Source organism: Bactrocera dorsalis, chromosome 2 (assembly GCF_023373825.1).
Source record: "Bactrocera dorsalis isolate Fly_Bdor chromosome 2, ASM2337382v1, whole genome shotgun sequence".
NCBI lineage: Eukaryota > Metazoa > Arthropoda > Insecta > Diptera > Tephritidae > Bactrocera > Bactrocera dorsalis.
Window position 1 is genome coordinate 68,347,272 of NC_064304.1, and position 18,520 is coordinate 68,365,791.

The 18,520-nt window shown below is 36.8% G+C and overlaps 1 protein-coding gene and 2 pseudogenes across 1 annotated transcript; 2 read left to right on the top strand and 1 right to left on the bottom strand.

Moving 5' to 3' along the window:
• Nucleotides 1-692: 692 nt before the first annotated feature.
• On the bottom strand, nucleotides 693-2,799 carry LOC125776763 (putative nuclease HARBI1). Its single transcript, XM_049450330.1, has 3 exons — nucleotides 1,362-2,799; nucleotides 1,160-1,304; nucleotides 693-1,112 (listed from the first exon to the last, which is right to left on the bottom strand). Exons 1-3 carry the CDS (start codon nucleotides 1,478-1,480, stop codon nucleotides 1,050-1,052), a joined length of 327 nt encoding a protein of 108 aa, XP_049306287.1. The 5' UTR covers nucleotides 1,481-2,799; the 3' UTR covers nucleotides 693-1,049.
• A 3,061-nt stretch (nucleotides 2,800-5,860) lies between these two features.
• Nucleotides 5,861-5,989, top strand: LOC125776981 (small nucleolar RNA U3; annotated as a pseudogene).
• An 822-nt stretch (nucleotides 5,990-6,811) lies between these two features.
• LOC125776972 (small nucleolar RNA U3) lies at nucleotides 6,812-6,988 on the top strand (annotated as a pseudogene).
• Nucleotides 6,989-18,520: the final 11,532 nt, after the last annotated feature.

Sequence of the window (18,520 nt, forward strand, 5' to 3'; positions counted from 1 at the left end):
TCGCGAGCTGTGTGGCATGTAGCGCCATCTTGTTGAAACCACATGTCAACCAAGTTCAGTTCTTCCATTTTTGGCAACAAAAAGTTTGTTAGCATCGAACGATAGCGATCGCCATTCACCGTAACGTTGCGTCCAACAGCATCTTTGAAAAAATACGGTCCAATGATTCCACCAGCGTACAAACCACACCAAACAGTGCATTTTTCGGGATGCATGGGCAGTTCTTGAACGGCTTCTGGTTGCTCTTCACCCCAAATGCGGCAATTTTGCTTATTTACGTAGCCATTCAACCAGAAATGAGCCTCATCGCTGAACAAAATTTGTCGATAATAACACATTTCGAACCGAACACTGATTTTGGTAATAAAATTCAATGATTTGCAAGCGTTGCTCGTTAGTAAGTCTATTCATGATGAAATGTCAAAGCATACTGAGCATCTTTCTCTTTGACACCATGTCTGAAATCCCACGTGATCTGTCAAATACTAATGCATGAAAATCCTAACCTCAAAAAAATCACCCTTTATAAGTATATGTATGTTCCTTTATATATATATATATTTTTTTTTGTTTGTTTATTTAATTTAAAAATGAAATAAATGAATTTTGAATTGAATTATATATTGGTAGAATTTTAATTATCTAATGTGTTAACGCACCTTTGACGTGCTGCTCTGCCTCGAGTGTAATACTCCCCCGAATGGATTTCAGAGATTGTTCCTTGTTTTTGTAAAATATTGTGAAATACTCGTATTGTACAAGTATAAATAAATAATGCAGCTTTGGAATGTTTGTACCGCAATGTACGTTCTCTTGAAATGCTACGAAAGCGTGATTTTAAAACTCCAAATGCTCTTTCAATCATGTTTCTTGCTCTTATGTGCCTAGTATTGAAATTTTGTTCATTTGGTGTTTCAGGGTTTGCCACCGGTGTAAGAAGCCATGGCTCCAATGGATATCCCGAATCACCCAAAAGCCATTTAAAAGCTACATCAGAGTGTTCTCTTATTAGCTTTATCCTTGCTGGCGAAGTAGTCCATATACCGGAGTCATGACATGAGCCGGGAAATTTCGCAATTCACGTGCCGGAAAATTAGTTCATCGTCACAAACCTATTGGGAAAATTAGTTATTTATTAGTTATTGAATGTAATACTTACCGCTTCAACATTAATGCTATAATAACCTTTTCTGTTCATATAATCATGCGGTACAACTGTGTTTGACAAGGCAGGTGCAATTATGCCAACATGAGTGCAATCAATTGCTCCAATTACACCTTTTATTCCAAATTTCGAATAAAATCTGGAATAAAATTGTTGTATAGCGATTTATTTTCTTTTAAATTGGAATACAACTTACCCAGTCTTAATTCTATTGTATTCTTCAACAGAATTAGGAAAACGCACTTCGCCGTGTTTACGCTCCACCACCAATTTACAAATATATTCGATACATCGAGAAATGGTTGGTTGGCTCATCACCGCGAAATATGCATTTCCCAGGCAACACTGATATGAGCCATTGCATAAAAAATATAAAACTGAAATAAACTAGAGAAATTTGATTGCATGAAAACATTATGTTTCTTTAAGGTTAAAATGTAACTCGCCCGAAGTTCAAATGGAATCGATGTTTGCTGTTGGTCATACGGCTTGAGTTGATTAATGAGATCACAGCACAAAGATTTGGGAAATCGAAAGAACTTCCTGAATGTGTTCTCTTCGTATGAAAACGGATCTTTTTTGTTTCGCAAAATAGTCAGACTGCGCCTGCGAATGTAGCTAAAAGATATGCACTTTATTATCCATTATTGCAAAATTATAAATAATAATTATAAAAACTGTCTTTAATTGTTTGTAATTTTCTTAACCTTCATCTGCTCCTAAAAATAACTTACATTGTCTACCCTCATGCGTCGTTTTCGACGCATATGTACTTCCCATTGTTTTTAGTAGAAAATTGAAAACATGGACGGCGAAAACCAACATTAATTTTGTCGTTTTTATTTGCTTAACCGAAAAAATGCTGTTTTAATTTTTTTCCAAACTTAAATTAACTTATTTTCTATGCAGTTGACGCATACGTTTCGGTTGTGTATGTTTTTGCATGTACCTTTTGAACAAAAGCAAGAAATTGTAGTATGCATGTTATTTTTTGAAGCAAAATTACTTTCCAGACACATCGCACATCTTTGCTTTCCTTTAGTTTGTGGAGGAACGCTTTTTGATTCTTTCGATGCATTTGGTGAAAATGCCATATCGAGCAAATTCGCGGATGAACTTGACCTCGGCTTTCCAGTTCTACATGTCATAAATGGTCTAGCAAGTGATAATCCTAGCTCCCGTAGAAAGTTCTTTCTTATTGTGTTTTTTTGTGTAGTCTGCCAATTAGGATTAATTTCCTTGAAAATTATTAACGCATTCAAAGCCGATATGTCAATTATATAAGCAAACACAGCCATCGGCCATCTATTAGTTTTCCTCTTGCAACTGTAGCAGGAAAGCATCTTATCAACCGTATCGACACCGCCTATTTTGAATGAAACAAGCAAATAGACGAATATAAACAAGTAAATCGGAACTCATCTATAACAAACCTTTAGTTTTGTTATAATAATTTATAATTATTGGTAGCTTTTTAACTCCGGGCTTGATTTCTTTAGAGTTATGCAAAGTGCTTTGTAAAATTGTACACTTATTTTTTCAACCAAGTTTTTTGCATTTCAGAAGATTTGTCGGAATAGATCTCTTATTTTTCCTCATAGTTCCCACCATCGTGACACCTTTTGTTAGCAATTCCTGGCAGAGACCGTATGAAGAAAAAAAATTATCCATTGTCACGTTGTGCCCCTTCAACCCACGAACCAAATCCAAAACAACACGTTGACCCCGATTTTTTCACATGAGCTTGCACCGACTGGTTTACCCAAGTAGGGCTGAATTTTCCAAATATAGCAAGCCTCAGAACAGACGCACAGCCAAAACTTTATTCCATATTTCTCTGGTTTCGAAGGCATAAATTGACGAAATTTGCATCGACCCCTAAAACCCAGCAGCTGTTCATCTACGGTAACACATTCATGAGGGTTGTAATAATCAGCTAATGAATTCGACCATTTTTCAAAAACATCTCGGATCGGTGCAAATTTATCGTCACATATTTTTTGCCTCCGGCTGATGGTATCATCAAATCGAATTACTTGATTGATATATTCAAACGTCTTTTTCGGCATAACAGCCCTAAATATGGGACGACCATACCCTGCATCGAACAAATCAACCGTTGACTCGTTTTTTGATCTAAAAATATACATAAAATTTTTGTATAATGGGTTCCTAAATACGCAGCGCTATTTTACCTAAATCAATATACCGATATAAGCTTGCAACAGACTGGAATCAATTCGCATGAATTAATCGCCATACTTAGCTTTGGCAAATGCATTTGTATGCTTTAGAATTATGTTTTCTAGATGTGGAGGCAAAAATAGGAGAAAAGCATCTTTTATGTCGTTGACACGGGCTTTTGCAAATCGAGTGACGCCAGGCGAAAGACTGATAACATTCTCATTCCTAAATCTACCACTTTGCGGCTGAAATGGTTCTGGCTGCCATATTGTACCATCCTTTGATACGTACAACGGATCGGTATTTGCAGTGTAACCATGACTATCGTTAGCATCAGTTGTTGGAATATAATCCTCACCACCAGAATCACTATCACTTGAAGAGTTATCACTTTCATTAGCTTGTGACCCTTCTAGCACGTACACTTCATCACTAGCATCAGAAAAACTGCAATTATCTTCTGCTTCACTTTCATTTAGAAAAACTCCTATTTCTTCACTTGACAAATAATTTGGTTGGCACATATTAAATTTTTTCTTTTATATCTCTTTTATGTATAAATTAATCACAAATAACTTCATCACTTGCAAAAAACCCAATAACTCGCGAAACGAACAATGACAAATTAGTTTCCCGCCAAAAAACAGATGTTTTCTCATATGCGTCGAAAACGACGCAGGAGGGTAGCCAACGTAATTTTTTTAACACAATCCACAAAAAAAAACTTGTGGAACGAAAAACAGTTTAAACAAAGCAAATTAATGTTATTAACAAAGTCGAGAAATTCAGTTGACTTCTTGCCGCCCCTTTTCATAGAAATTAAAAAAATGTATTGCTTTTGCGTCGTTTTCGACGCGAAGAGCAGATAAAGGTTAAACTAACTCAAAATCAGAGTCGAAAGCTATTATTTATAAAGATATAAACTATTTTTAATAGTTTGTTTTCAGTTTTGATATTTTATATTATGAAAAATTGTAATTGAAAACTTAGATGTGTACAAAACTGTATATGTGTATTGAGCAATGGCAACATTGTTCAAATGAAAACAAAACAAGATGACAGATTTCTGTGTTTTTACCACGGGCTCAAATTTTGACACATTATGCTCATTAAGGAACGCAACTGAGGAAGGGAGTAGCGTTTTTCGCTGATCACGCTATAAAGGAGAAAAGTCGATACACAATTTTTCAAAAAGAAGAATCCATAACAGAAGCAGCAAAAAGCGCAACTTTGTGCTTAATTTTGACGTTTCAACTGGTAAGCTTTTGTTTGATAAATGTTTTAATTACGAATAATTTTTTAAATGAACCTATGATAGAAAAAAGCCGAACGTTTTTTAAATAAAACTGTGTACACTGATAATTTCTTTGGAGATTGCACCTTTGTCTGCGAATATACCGCACCGTATATTCCCCGGATTATTATCCGGCCACAACAACAACAACAACAATATAAATCGTGATAGATTTTATGCAGATATCACTGTTAGGTAAACAAGTTTTCTATATAAGAAATTGATTTTTATCGGTCATTGGTTCGCGACTAATTTCCGTTCTATGAATTGTAATTTTGTTTGGTATGCTTCGTTTACGAAATACCACCAAAATACTGATAACAGAACATCGAGAAAAAATTATTGAAGTATGTTTATTAAAAACGACTGGACATTGCTGGCCGTTGTATCACCCGTTGTTTAAGATTAATGAAATAATTAGGGTATTCACAAGGTGTCATATCGTCATATTGTCATATTTTTTTGTGACTGTCATAACAACACTGTTGTTGTTTCACATGCAAAATTAAAATATGACTGATACAACACTGCGTGGTATCTTCACGTTGGTATGTTTCTTAAGTTCGCTATTCTATCAGCTGTATTTGTTTACTTTCTTATTATTGGCGTTTAAGTGTTGGAAATTATTAAATTTAATAAATTTCGTTATTAATATGGAAGGAAACCACGATATTCAGGTAAATTAAGTTGAATATAAGTGAAATATGAAAATATTTTGAAGTTAATGTGGTTGCAATTGATTTTATTTAAAAATTTAAAAAAACAAAAAAAAGTCACATAATTTTTTTTTTTGAAGTTATACTTCTTATACGACGCCGGAAAAGGTTGCGATAGATTCTGGTTGCGCAACCTTCCATATAAAAGTAACGCAAAGTTGCGCAACCTCGCTCCATCCATATGAATGTAACGCAACCTTGTCTGCGAAGATGTGCGAGCAGCAAGCGAAGCGCTGACAATCGGCGATCGTTTGTTCGTTTCTTTCGGCACAGCTCGGCCGACACAACAACACAACACAATGTTGCCATGCTTATGCTGTTGTTGTTTTTGTAGAACAATGTTTCAATTTTTGGTTGGTGACATATTCACATGTGTGCGCATATGTATGTTTGTATGCTTGTGCATTATTGAAGTTATAGTTCTTTTTCTTTCGTTTGCCTTTCTGCGAATTCTCAACTATTTTGTGTGACTTTTAATTGAAATACTCTGCGTTGGCCTTTCAGAATCACACAGAATCATTTCTGTGGTTTTTGAAATTGACCCACGAGGACGAGGTATATCGTTTTATCTGGGAGCGTGAGATTTAAGAAAATCGCTCGCTTACAGGGATAAAACGACTTCTGAGTGGCGATTTTAATGAATAAATTCACAGAATCATTTCTGTACTTTTGGAAATCTATACTAATAAATATTTTTTTCTTACTAATAGAAAATAAATTTATCACAGCAATATACATAAACATATACATAATATTGCTGTGATAAATTTAATTTCTATTAGTAAGCAAAAAATTAAAAATAAATTTATTAAGACTATACTTCTCAGGGCATCACAGCAATGTTATGTATTTGTATATACATATTATGCATATGTATATACATATTATGTATATGTATATTACTGTGATACATTTATTTTCTATTAGTAAGAAAAATATTTATTAGTACAGTATACGATGTTAAAAAGCAAAAAATTAAAAATAAATTATGTTGAGATTCGAACCTGTGACCTGTGTTAGCATCTTGACTTTCCAAGCGCTTACCACCAACACCACCATTGACACCTAGGTTGCGCTGACTTAAGTATGATTTGGTTATGCATGCAAGAAACATACGATCGAATCTCAACAGAATTTATTTTTAGTTTGAATACAGTAGCACAATCGTGTTTTCACAGACACTTGTCGCGACATGTTGGTGTGAGGTGTCTGGTACTGTCCGTGCGCTATTGTACGCATAGGCAGTGGACAACGCTGCCGTAAATACATATGTTTCTGTCTCTTCATTTTCTACGCGATGACGAGGTGACTATTCACATGTGTGCGCATATGTATGTTTGTATGCTGTGCATTATTGAAGTTATACTCCTTTTTCTTTCGTTTGTCTTTCATTTCTGCGAATTCTCAACTATTTTGTGTGACTTTTGTTTGAAATACTCTGCGTTGGTCTTTCAGAATCACACAGAATCATTTCTGTGGTTTTTGAAATCGACCCACGAGGACGAGGTTATCGTTTTATCTGGGAGCGTGAGATTTAAGAAATTCATTTCTAATTTTGTCTTTTGGCATATTCGAAATGTTTCTTCGAAAATCGCTCGATTACAAGGGATAAAACGACTTCTGAGTGGTGATTTTAATGAAAAAAAGGTGCGTGTGGAGTCCCTACGCGCGGAAGAAGTTATACTTCTGGGTGATATTCAGAAGCAAAATGCGAAACAATTATACATACATATATTATGTCGTTTGCACATTTGTCTGTATGTTTGCGAAAGCAAATGTTTTACAAAAGCATATTTCTATACTTAAACAAAATTATTAGAACCATCGTATGTTTCTTACATGCATAACCAAATCATATTTAAGTCAGCGCAACCTAAGTGTCAATGGTGGTGTTGGTGGTAAGCGCTTGGAAAGTCAAGATGCTACGAGTGCCACAGGTTCGAGTCCCGACAGAATAAATTTTTAATTTTTTGCTTTTAACATCGTATACTATAAAAATAAATATTTTTCTTTATTTTAATTTCTATTAGTAAGAAAAATATTTATTTGTATAGTATACGATGTTAAAAGGCATACATCTTCTATCCTATCTTGTGTTTCTGCACATGCTCATATGAGTGTATGTATACGCATGTGCGCGCATTGACTTGCATGTTCATACATTCATATATACTTATATGTACATATATTTGCATACATTGCCGAACAAATAAATCACAAGCATACAAACATACATATGCGTACACATATGAATATGTCACCAACAAAAAATTGATCTTCACAAGTCAATCCGGCAGCCAAATTGGCGAAGAACAAAAGAGAGATGATTACGCTGCATATTCTCTTCCGCAACGAAGAGACGGAACTACTTTCTGAGTCAAAATTCCTTCATTTAGACTTTGCTTTATTCTTCATTTTATGTGCATAATAAATTTATAAAATGTGAATTTAAGTTTTCTAGTTTTCTTTCATACAAAATGATATGCATTTCTGAATATCACTAAGAAGTATAACTTCATCCGCGCGTCGGGACTCCACGCACCTTTTTTTTTTAAGAAACCAACGGCTCAAAGCTTTTATGGTCGTTTCATCGAAGACACGCAGCTGACGGTAGGATGGAAAGTAGTGCGCCCAAAAGTATGCAATATGCAATCAGCTGATTAAGTGAAGAAATATGACAAAATATGACATACAACAGTTAAGGGTGCTCACAAGTGTCTTATTTTTTAAGAATATTAAAATATGACATAAGACATAAAACAAAGCTTGTGACTAAATGAAATTAGTTTTTTTACAGTTGCAGCTGTTTGGTGGTTATACGTTTAATCATACCGCTGCCTTTGAAATTATGCATGATGAAAGACAAACTTTGCTGTATTGCCTATGACATCGAGATGGAACAGCGAGTAGTATTGGAAACAACAGTGCTTATCACCAATTGTTTTCAACTAACGAATTTTACAAATATAATATTTTTTCCTTTGCTACAGTTACCCGATGTTTGTGTGATAAAGGTTTTGATGCGCTAGTCTAACTGCAATTAACAAACGTTTAAGGACAAAACATCACTAGGCATCTAGTGATATGTGTGCTCAAGAATGATGTGGTAAATTAAGGGTAAGTAATGAAAAAATGTAACAGAGGAAAAAATATTCTAATTTGCAGAAATTTAAAATTAATCTTGAAGATTCCCTACATCGAAAAGATATGGTCTTCATCGGCGAAGTTATTTTGGCTGAGATGGCAAAGGATTGCGGTGATTTTTGGATGTGTGTGAAACAAGAAAAGTAGGAAAAGTGTTACAGAACAACGAACACACAGTAGTAGCAAGGACCAAAAGTTTTGAAAAGAAATTTAAAATTGTTATTGTATCAGGTATAGGTACTTCGTTTTTTTCTGTTTATATAATATATGTATGTATATCTGAGCTAAAAACGACAAGACAGTTAATAACAGTCTGTATTAACAACTCGTATTTACAAAATTGATTATTTTTTGCAAGTTATGTACACTTGTATGTATACGTCTATGGTTTTCATTAATTTTAACAATTAGTTTTATTTGAAAGAATTGGAATTTGTTAGAAGCAACAAATCTGTAACAAATAAGCAAATATATTGAGGAAGTCAAGGTAACAGATATGCTTATTACTGCTAACCTATTCGTTAAAAAATAAATATGTTATAGGTTGCACATAAGTAACCTTTTTCCTAACAAAAGTATTTGTTCAGCGTTTGAAAAGCTGATACTCTCGTGGTATTTCATTTTGCCATTGCTACTGCTCTCTCAATGTAAATGTATGTGCTGCTCTGCTCGGTGTCTTGTTAGGTAAAAAACTATAGCTGTAGCAATAGCCAAAAAAGAAGAGCTTTGCTCTGGCGTAGCGGTAGCAAAAAATTGGGAGCGATATGAGAGTAGAGCTAATTAAAATTTTCATGTGCTACAAAAATATATGTGAACAGAGGGATTTGTTGCCACCGTTTAATACCGCTAATAAAAAATGTAAAACAGAGAAAACTAAAGAAAATGCGAAATTGAAATATATTTCATGAAACGTTTTGCAATGTGATACATAGTAATATTAATTTTCAATTACCAATGATTAAAAACACGTAAAAAAATGTAGGCTTAATTCACCTTATTAAGTACTGAAAAGTTCAAAAGTCAGTTATTATAATATATTATAAAAAAAGATTTAAATAGTTTCGCCGTATATTAGAAGTCCAATATAAAATAATTTTTAATTGTAATAAATGTTGGGTATTTTAATTTAAATGCCTAAAAATCATTATTTTGCCCGATCAATGGAAAATTATATAAAAAACGCTTATTTTGCTCTCACACTGGAATAAGTTGGACATCCCTTTATTCCTGCTTCATCACAAGTCACAAACACGCAAAACTCTGTTATTTATATTGCGTTCAAACAGCATTTAAGCATTTTCATATGGCTGCTTGGGCGACGCTCAGAGATTCTGTGAGGGTTTTTTAGGTTTGTAGTCATTTTTTCGAGTAAGGCCACCCAGGACGTTCTTAATCTATTAATTCAACTTCACAACTTCAAAATCGTGAACACCACTTTTAGCCCGAGTTATATCGTCACATCAACCCCCACCAAAACCCAGAAGACACCAATAAATAATAACAACAACTCATTAAATTTATTTTCCTCTTTAAAACATTGCAACAATTGTAATTAATACTTACTTCCTGTTTACCAACTTTTGTACGATTATTATTGTTTTAATTTTTACTGTATTTTTCTTGACTCATCAAATTTCTTTTACTTGTTTGACTTCGTGTAAAATTGGTTAAGAAATAAAAATCATTATTGGTGTAACCTTCAAAGCGATAAGGTGTTTTTATTTAACGGAAGAACGTTGAGTAACAAACTGTAACCTTCAATGAGATAAGGTGTTTTTATTTAACGGAAGAACATTGAGTAACATAACTGGCGCAGTCGAAAAGCCAACGGTTCGGGTCGAAACTAAAAGTGCTAACAAAATAAAACTTTGTTAATCCTTGGACCACATAAGGGGCCGCCTGTTTAAAAATCCGAAGGAATATCGGACGGAAAACAAATACCAAGAGCATATTGGTATAAGGCTACAAGGAGATAAGTGAACCGTTGGAAAAAGGACCTAAACCCCTCATGCATAGAATTCTCATAGGCGCTCTGTAAGTAAATGAGCGGTTATTGAATTACATATATATATAAAAAAAAAAGTTGAAGAAAAGTTAACATATGTACATAAATATATTGCGAAAGTAGATGAAATGTGAAAAATTTTAAATAAAAATATATTAATTCAAAAGAAAGATTGGAAAGATCATTAAAAAAAAATATACCGTCACCTGAAATGCAAAATAACGTATCATCAAAAAAATCGAAATTGAGTGCCTTATTGATTACGCTTCACTACTTCAAATTACATACATAATTTTAAATATGTTCAAAATTTTCAGGTTCTGCGCTCAGATATAAACCAGTTTTAACCAATATTAAAATTTTATTTCACTCATGTTCCATTTTATTTCGTGTTTCATTCATACCTCTGTAAATTTCCGAAAATGTTGTTACGTTATTTTGCATTTCAGGTGACGATATAATCTTTACAATTTAAAAGAAAATATAAGATACATTGCCAAAATCAATAAAATTAAAAAGGAAAAAGAAAGAAAGAAGGAAAGTGGAAAAGTTAAATAAAAATTAATTATATATTGTTGCGAATTTACTCCTTGCTAGTTTTACTTTACTGGGTTCGTATCTCTGGATTGACAAATAAAACTAAAATCCGTTTAATTCACTTCAATAAAATCTCTTTATTTTACAACTCGTCTACACTATATCAGTTTACTCTTAGCACTGGTTGATTACGTTGGCGCTGCCACGGCTTATATAGCCACGCACTTCTCGCTGATGCCGACGTGTCCTTCTAGAATATTGCGTCTGGAAATTACCAGAACATAATGCTATACGGCGCCAAATACAGCTATTGCTTAGACAAGCAGACAACCATGGCGCCAGACTCAGCAATTGTTTAAGTAGATAAGCAGACGGCTGCGGCGCCAGATGTCTATTGTTTCGACAAGCAGACAGTCGCGGCGCCAGATGTCTACAACAAGACAAATGCTATTCCATATACCTACAGCTATTGTTCATAATAAGGGATGCATATAGCAATACAAATACAACTTAATACTACTTTTGTAACAATATTATTTTTGTGTAGGCATTATTTGATTCCAAATACCTATCAATCGGAACCAAATTATCTTACGTAAATAAAACAAAGTATTATTTTCGATGAGTAGTAAATCTAGATATTTTCCATATCCTAAAAGTTTTAAGATTTATAAGTCAAGAAGCCTACCCGTTATATCCGAAAACAGTACACTAAAGTTTAATATGCTTTCAAATACAGAAGTTCCAAGTATATCAGGGACTCAAACGACAACTAATAGTAACAACATGAATAATATCGACATTTTTAACTCACTTAGAATTCCAGATGCAATCAAGGACCTACCCAAATTTGATGGTAATCCAAGATTGCTCCACAAATTCATTAGTAATGTGGAAGAAATACTCCTTCACATTAGTGGAGCAGATAACACTCCTCATGGACTAATCCTTTTGAGGGCCATAAGAAATAAAATAGATGGTCAAGCCAACGAAGTCTTAAACATGTATGGGACATCCCTCAATTGGGATGAGATCAGAGGAAACTTGATATCCCATTATTCAGATAAAAGGACAGAAACATCCCTAATTAGAGTTCTTCATTGTTTAAAACAATACGGCAAACCGATTGAAAATTTATTTATTTATTTTTTTCATTTATTTATAACAATTTATACAATAATAAATTACAGCATAAATTAAAAAGCGACACTAGCTACTGGGCTTTCAGTCGTCCTTTTAGTTCTAAAATGTTAACTTTTAGCTCGGTAATATCGGAAAACAAAAATTTTAATTACATTAGATATATACTGTTATGCTATACTGTTCTAAGGAGGATGCCTAAATAAGCTAAATTTGATTAAGAATATTATTGCGTTTTAAGAAGTTATATACGTGCATAATGTTGTCATGGCTAGGTGTAGATAACGCTCTTGTTAAGTTAATGTTGCGGTTGGACTCCGTGATGTTCGGACATTGGGCAATCATGTGTTGTACTGTGTTGCTCCCACCACACAGAGGGCAGCAGGATGGATTACCTCTAGTTAAAAGATAAGAATGAGTAAATATTGTATGCCCCAGCCTAAGACGAATGTATGGTTTCAGAACATTTGCTGGCAAACTTGCTGGATAAGAAGGTGTAACTCTCTTTGGGTTTAGTTTGCAGTAGTGATGACCTTGGATTGCCCAATCAGTTAAATCGAGTTTAAGTCTTTCGTTTTTTATTGCGTTGTGCAGATCGGATTTGGTCAGACGGTTAAGAGTTAGTGCAGGAGACTTTAACACATTTTTGGCAGCGGTGGCAGCTCGTTCGATTCCTGGGAGTCCGACATGACCAGGGATCCACATTAGCTTAATTTTGTTTGGTGCTGTGATTAATGAGTTCTAAAGAAGGAAATTATTTTATTCGTGTCAGAAGGGGATTTGATTGCAGTGATGCATGATTTGCAGTCCGAGCAAATCATATATTTTCCTTTATTCTTTTTCGCGTACTCCACCGCCAACTCAATTGCTAAAGCTTCAGCAGTAAAAATTGTGCACATGGGATAAAGAAGCCACTGACATATTGCATCCCCATCTTTGTTTGTTACAGCCAAGGAAGTATAGTCTGATGTCCTAGACCCGTCGGTGAATATAAAATTCCATCCTGTAGCGCTGTAAGTTTCGATATACAGAATATTCATTATATTATACAGAATATTCATTATATTACGTCCAATTTGAATAAACCAAAATATCCTCAATTTAGACCAAGTTACCAATATAATCCATATCCTAAATATCCACAAAATTTGTATTTTTTGCAAATTTTGAAAATAATGCACCAAGACAAGAAAATTATTACCAACCTAAAAGATATTATAATTTTTCAACCAGACCTTACTATGTTCTTCTTCTTCTTCTTTACTGGCGTAGACACCGCTTACGCGATGATAGCCGAGTCAACAATAGCGCGCCAGTCGTTTCTTCTCTTCGCTACGTGGCGCCAATTGGATATTCCAAGCGAAGCCAGGTCCTTTTCCACTTGGTCCTTCCAACGGAGTGGAGGTCTTCCTCTTCCTCTGCTTCCCGCGGCGGGTACTGCGTCGAATACTTTCAGAGCCGGAGTGTTTTCATCCATCCGGACAACATGACCTAGCCAGCGTAGCCGCTGTCTCTTAATTCGCTGAACTATGTTAATGTCGTCGTATATCTCGTACAGCTCATCGTTCCATCGAATGCGATATTCGCCGTGGCCAACGCGCAAAGGACCATAAATCTTTCGCAGAACTTTTCTCTCGAAAACTCGCAACGTCGACTCATCGGTTGTTGTCATCGTCCAAGCCTCTGCACCATATAGCAGGACGGGAATTATGAGCGACTTGTAGAGTTTGGCTTTTGTTCGTCGAGAGAGGACTTTACTTTTCAATTGCCTACTCAGTCCGAAGTAGCACCTGTTGGCAAGAGTAATCCTGCGTTGGATTTCCAGGCTGACACTGTTGGTGGTATTAATACTGGTTCCTAAATAGACGAAATTATCTACAACTTCAAAGTTATGACTGTCAACAGTGACGTGAGTGCCAAGTCGCGAGTGCGACGACTGTTTGTTTGATGACAGGAGATATTTCGTCTTGCCCTCGTTCACTGCCAGACCCATTTGCGTTGCTTCCTTGTTCAGTCTGGAGAAAGCAGAACTAACGGCGCGGGTGTTGAGACCGATGATATCAATATCATCGGCATACGCCAGCAGCTGTACACTCTTATAAAAGATTGTACCTGTTCGATTAAGTTCTGCAGCTCGAATAATTTTCTCCAGCAGCAGATTGAAGAAGTCGTACGATAGGGAGTCGCCTTGTCTGAAACCTCGTTTGGTATCGAACGGCTCGGAGAGGTCCTTCCCGATCCTGACGGAGCTTTTCGTGTTGCTCAACGTCAGTTTACACAGCCGTATTAATTTTGCGGGGATACCAAATTCAGACATCGCGGCATAAAGGCAGCTCCTTTTCGTGCTGTCGAAAGCAGCTTTGAAATCGACGAATAGGTGGTGAGTGTCGATTCTCCTTTCACGGGTCTTTTCCAAGATTTGGCGCATGGTGAATATCTGGTCGGTTGTTGATTTACCAGGTCTGAAGCCACACTGATAAGGTCCAATCAGTTTGTTGACGGTGGGCTTTAATCTTTCACACAATACGCTCGACAGAACCTTATATGCGATGTTGAGGAGGCTAATCCCACGGTAGTTGGCGCAGATTGTGGGGTCTCCTTTTTTATGGATTGGGCATAGCACACTTAAATTCCAATCGTTGGGCATACTTTCGTCCGACCATATTTTGCAAAGAAGCTGATGCATGCACCTTATCAGCTCTTCGCCGCCGTATTTGAATAGCTCGGCCGGCAATCCATCGGCCCCTGCCGCTTTGTTGTTTTTCAGTCGGGCAATTGCTATTCGAAATTCTTCATGGTCGGGCAATGGAACGTCTGCTCCATCGTCATCGATTGGGGTATCGGGTTCGGCTTCTCCCGGTGTTGTGCTATCACTGCCATACAGCAGGTTGGAGAAGTGTTCCCTCCATAATTTAAGTATGCTCTGGGCATCGGTAACTAGATCACCTTGGGGGGTTCTACAGGAGTATGCTCCGGTCTTGAAACCTTCTGTAAGCCGCCGCACCTTTTCGTAGAATTTTCGAGCATTACCCCTGTCGGCCAGCTTATCGAGCTGTTCGTACTCACGCATTTCGGCCTCTTTCTTCTTCTGTCTGCAAATGCGTCTCGCTTCCCTCTTCAACTCTCGGTATCTATCCCATCCCGCACGTGTTGTGGTCGATCGTAACGTTGCGAGTTAAGCAGCCTGTTTTCTCTCCGCTGCGACACGGCACTCCTCGTCGTACCAGCTGTTCTTTTGCACTTTCCGAAAACCAATGGTTTCGGTTGCAGCTGTACGTAAGGAGTTTGGAATGCCGTCCCACAGTTCCCTTATACCGAGTTGTTGACGAGTGCTCTCATAGAGCAGGAGTGCAAGCCGAGTAGAAAATCGTTCGGCTGTCTGTTGTGATTGCAGCTTCTCGACGTCGAACCTTCCTTGTGTTTGTTGGCGTGCGTTTTTTGCTGCACAGAGGCGGGTGCGAATTTTGGCTGCAACAATATAGTGGTCCGAGTCGATGTTAGGACCTCGGAGCGCACGCACATCTAAAACACTGGAAACGTGTCTTCCGTCTATCACAACATGATCGATCTGGTTGGTAGTTTTTCGATCCGGAGACAGCCAGGTAGCTTGATGTATCTTCTTATACTGGAATCTAGTACTACAGATAACCATATTTCGGGCCCCGGCGAAGTCGATCAGCCTCAACCCATTTGGGGATGTTTCCTCGTGGAGGCTGAATTTACCGACCGTAGTGCCAAAGTTACCTTCTTTGCCCACCCTGGCGTTGAAGTCGCCAAGCACGATTTTGACATCGTGGCGGGGGCATCTCTCATAAGTGCGCTCCAAGCACTCATAAAAGGCATCTTTGGTCACATCGTCCTTCTCTTCCGTCGGGGCGTGGGCGCAAATCAGCGATATGTTGAAGAACCTCGCTTTGATGCGGATTGTGGCTAGACGTTCATTCTCCGGAGTGAATGGTAGTACTCGGCGACGGAGTCTCTCTCCCACCACGAATCCAACACCAAACTTGCGCTCCTTTATATGGCCACTGTAGTAGATGTCACAAGGACCTACTTGTCTCTGTCCTTGTCCCGTCCATCGCATTTCTTGGACGGCGGTGATGTCAGCCTTTATTTTCACGAGGACATCAACCAGCTGGGCAGCGGCACCTTCCCAATTAAGGGACCGGACATTCCAGGTGCATGCCCTCAAATCGTAGTCCTTATTTCGTTTGCCATGGTCGTCATCGAAACGGGGGTTTCGCATCCGAGGCTTATAGTTGATTTTCATTGGGGGTGTTTTTTTACGTGGCGGGTCCCAAACCCAGCGCACAACCCTATGCAGGGGATGTTTCGCCTTCTCACGTTAGCTCGGATGTTCTTAGGTTACCCAGAGGATACTTGGTCAAAGACCGGAAGTCGTGAGCTGCTTGAGTCACATGTAAAAGAATCGTTTCTGGCCACTCCCAAGTGAATGACAATCAGAGAACTTTCCTCACTTGCGTGAACTTCTACACATGACTCCATCCTCCCTATGTTAATAACAATAATTTTGAGCCAAATTCAAACAATCAGAACCGTAATTTGTTACCCCAAAATTTCCAAGTACACCGCGAGAATTTTTCACATTTTAAACCCAGCCAACGCTTCGATAATTTTTCGAGACAAACAAATTGGAGGCAATCACAGCCCCCACCAGAACCTATGGATACCGGTAGTGGATTTTCAAAATTTGAAAAGGGCACAAACAAATTTAAAACTAGCCCAAGCACTCAATTTAGTAGGATAATAAATAGGAATGAAATGAATAATATTAACGAATTTAGAAGTCTTCGAAATGAAAGCTCTGTCCCATGTCTTGACCACGCTAACAAGATAAACCTGGACCAATATGAAAATTACAATATTGATGATAATCAGAATTTTTTACAGCTAGCCTCAAGAAACAAACAGGATATATAGACTGCAATAAACATGGTAGTATTTTACCCTATATCAGTATAAGCTCTCCATTTGGCAGACAATTAAAATTCCTAATAGATACCGGAGCTTCTTCTTCATTTATAAACCCGGAATTTATAAATCCCTTAGATATCAAGAAATGTATTCCAATAACTATATCTACCATCTTACATAAATATATAATTGACAAGCAAGTGACATTACCTATTTTCCGAGAAATTAGGAAAACAGGAACTCTTACATTCTTAGTTTTTAAATTCCATGATTATTTTGACGGACTATTAGGCTTAGATTTTCTGACAAAAATTAAAGCTAAAATTGATCTTGAAAATAAAATACTAACTACAAATAATATTACAATACCTCTTAAAATGAAACCAAATTTTTCCTCTGATAAATTCACAATAGAGGCAAATTCGAAACAAATCGTAAAACTGCCAGTTGAGTCTAAGGAAGGAGATATTATGATAAATACAATAACTTTGGACAACGGCTTAATTATTTCTCCAGGCATATACTTTGCGAAAGACTGGTTTAGTACAATAGAAATAGTTAATCCCACTGGGAATGACCAAACAATTTTCCTAGAGCAACCCCTGAAAACAAGTCCGTATGATTCAGAAAACTTCGTCGAACTTAATAACTTTAATATGCAATGCAAATCAAACAGTGAAAGAATTGCAAATTTATCTGACTTACTCCGAATGGAACATCTGAATGGCGAAGAAAACCATAAACTTTTGAAACTATGTACTAAATATAGTGATATCTTTTATAGAGAGGATGAAAAGTTGACGTTTGCAAATGAAATAAAACACAGAATTAGGACGACGATTGTTTCAGAAAAGAAGGACGCATCGGGGAAGACGAAATGGAGACTGGTCATTGACTATAGGAAGTTGAACGAGAAAACCGTCTCGGACAGGTGCCCACTCCCGAACATATCTGAGATCTTGGATAAACTGGGCAAATGCCTTTACTTTTCGGCTTTGGACTTAGTGGCTTCCATCAAATTGAAATGGATCCACGGGACATATCAAAAACAGCCTTTACTGTGGAAGGGGGTCACTTCGAATATGTAAGAATGCCTTTTGGCTTAAAAAACGCACCCTCAACTTTCCAGAGGGTTATGAATAATGTCCTAAATGATTTAGTTGGAAAAATCTGTGTAGTGTATTTAGATGACATTATTATCTTTTCGACGTCCCTCCAGGAACATATTGAGAGTCTAGAAAAAGTTTTTCTAAAGTTAAGATGTTCAAATTTTAAGGTCCAGATGGACAAATCAGAGTTTATGCGAAAAGAAATTGCTTTTTTAGGACACGTAGTCACGACGGAAGGCATAAAACCGGATCCGACAAAAATAGAAGCCATCCAGAAATTTCCAATACCAC

Excerpts from the sequence above, each read along its gene's own strand:
- LOC125776763 (XM_049450330.1), bottom strand. The coding sequence starts at position 1,480 with ATGAGCCAACCAACCATTTCTCGATGTATCGAATATATTTGTAAATTG. Across the intron at positions 1,305-1,361 it reads TACAATAGAATTAAGACTGG|ATTTTATTCGAAATTTGGAA; the intron begins GTAAGTTGTATT and ends ATTTTATTCCAG. Across the intron at positions 1,113-1,159 it reads ATAGCATTAATGTTGAAGCG|GTTTGTGACGATGAACTAAT; the intron begins GTAAGTATTACA and ends TTTTCCCAATAG.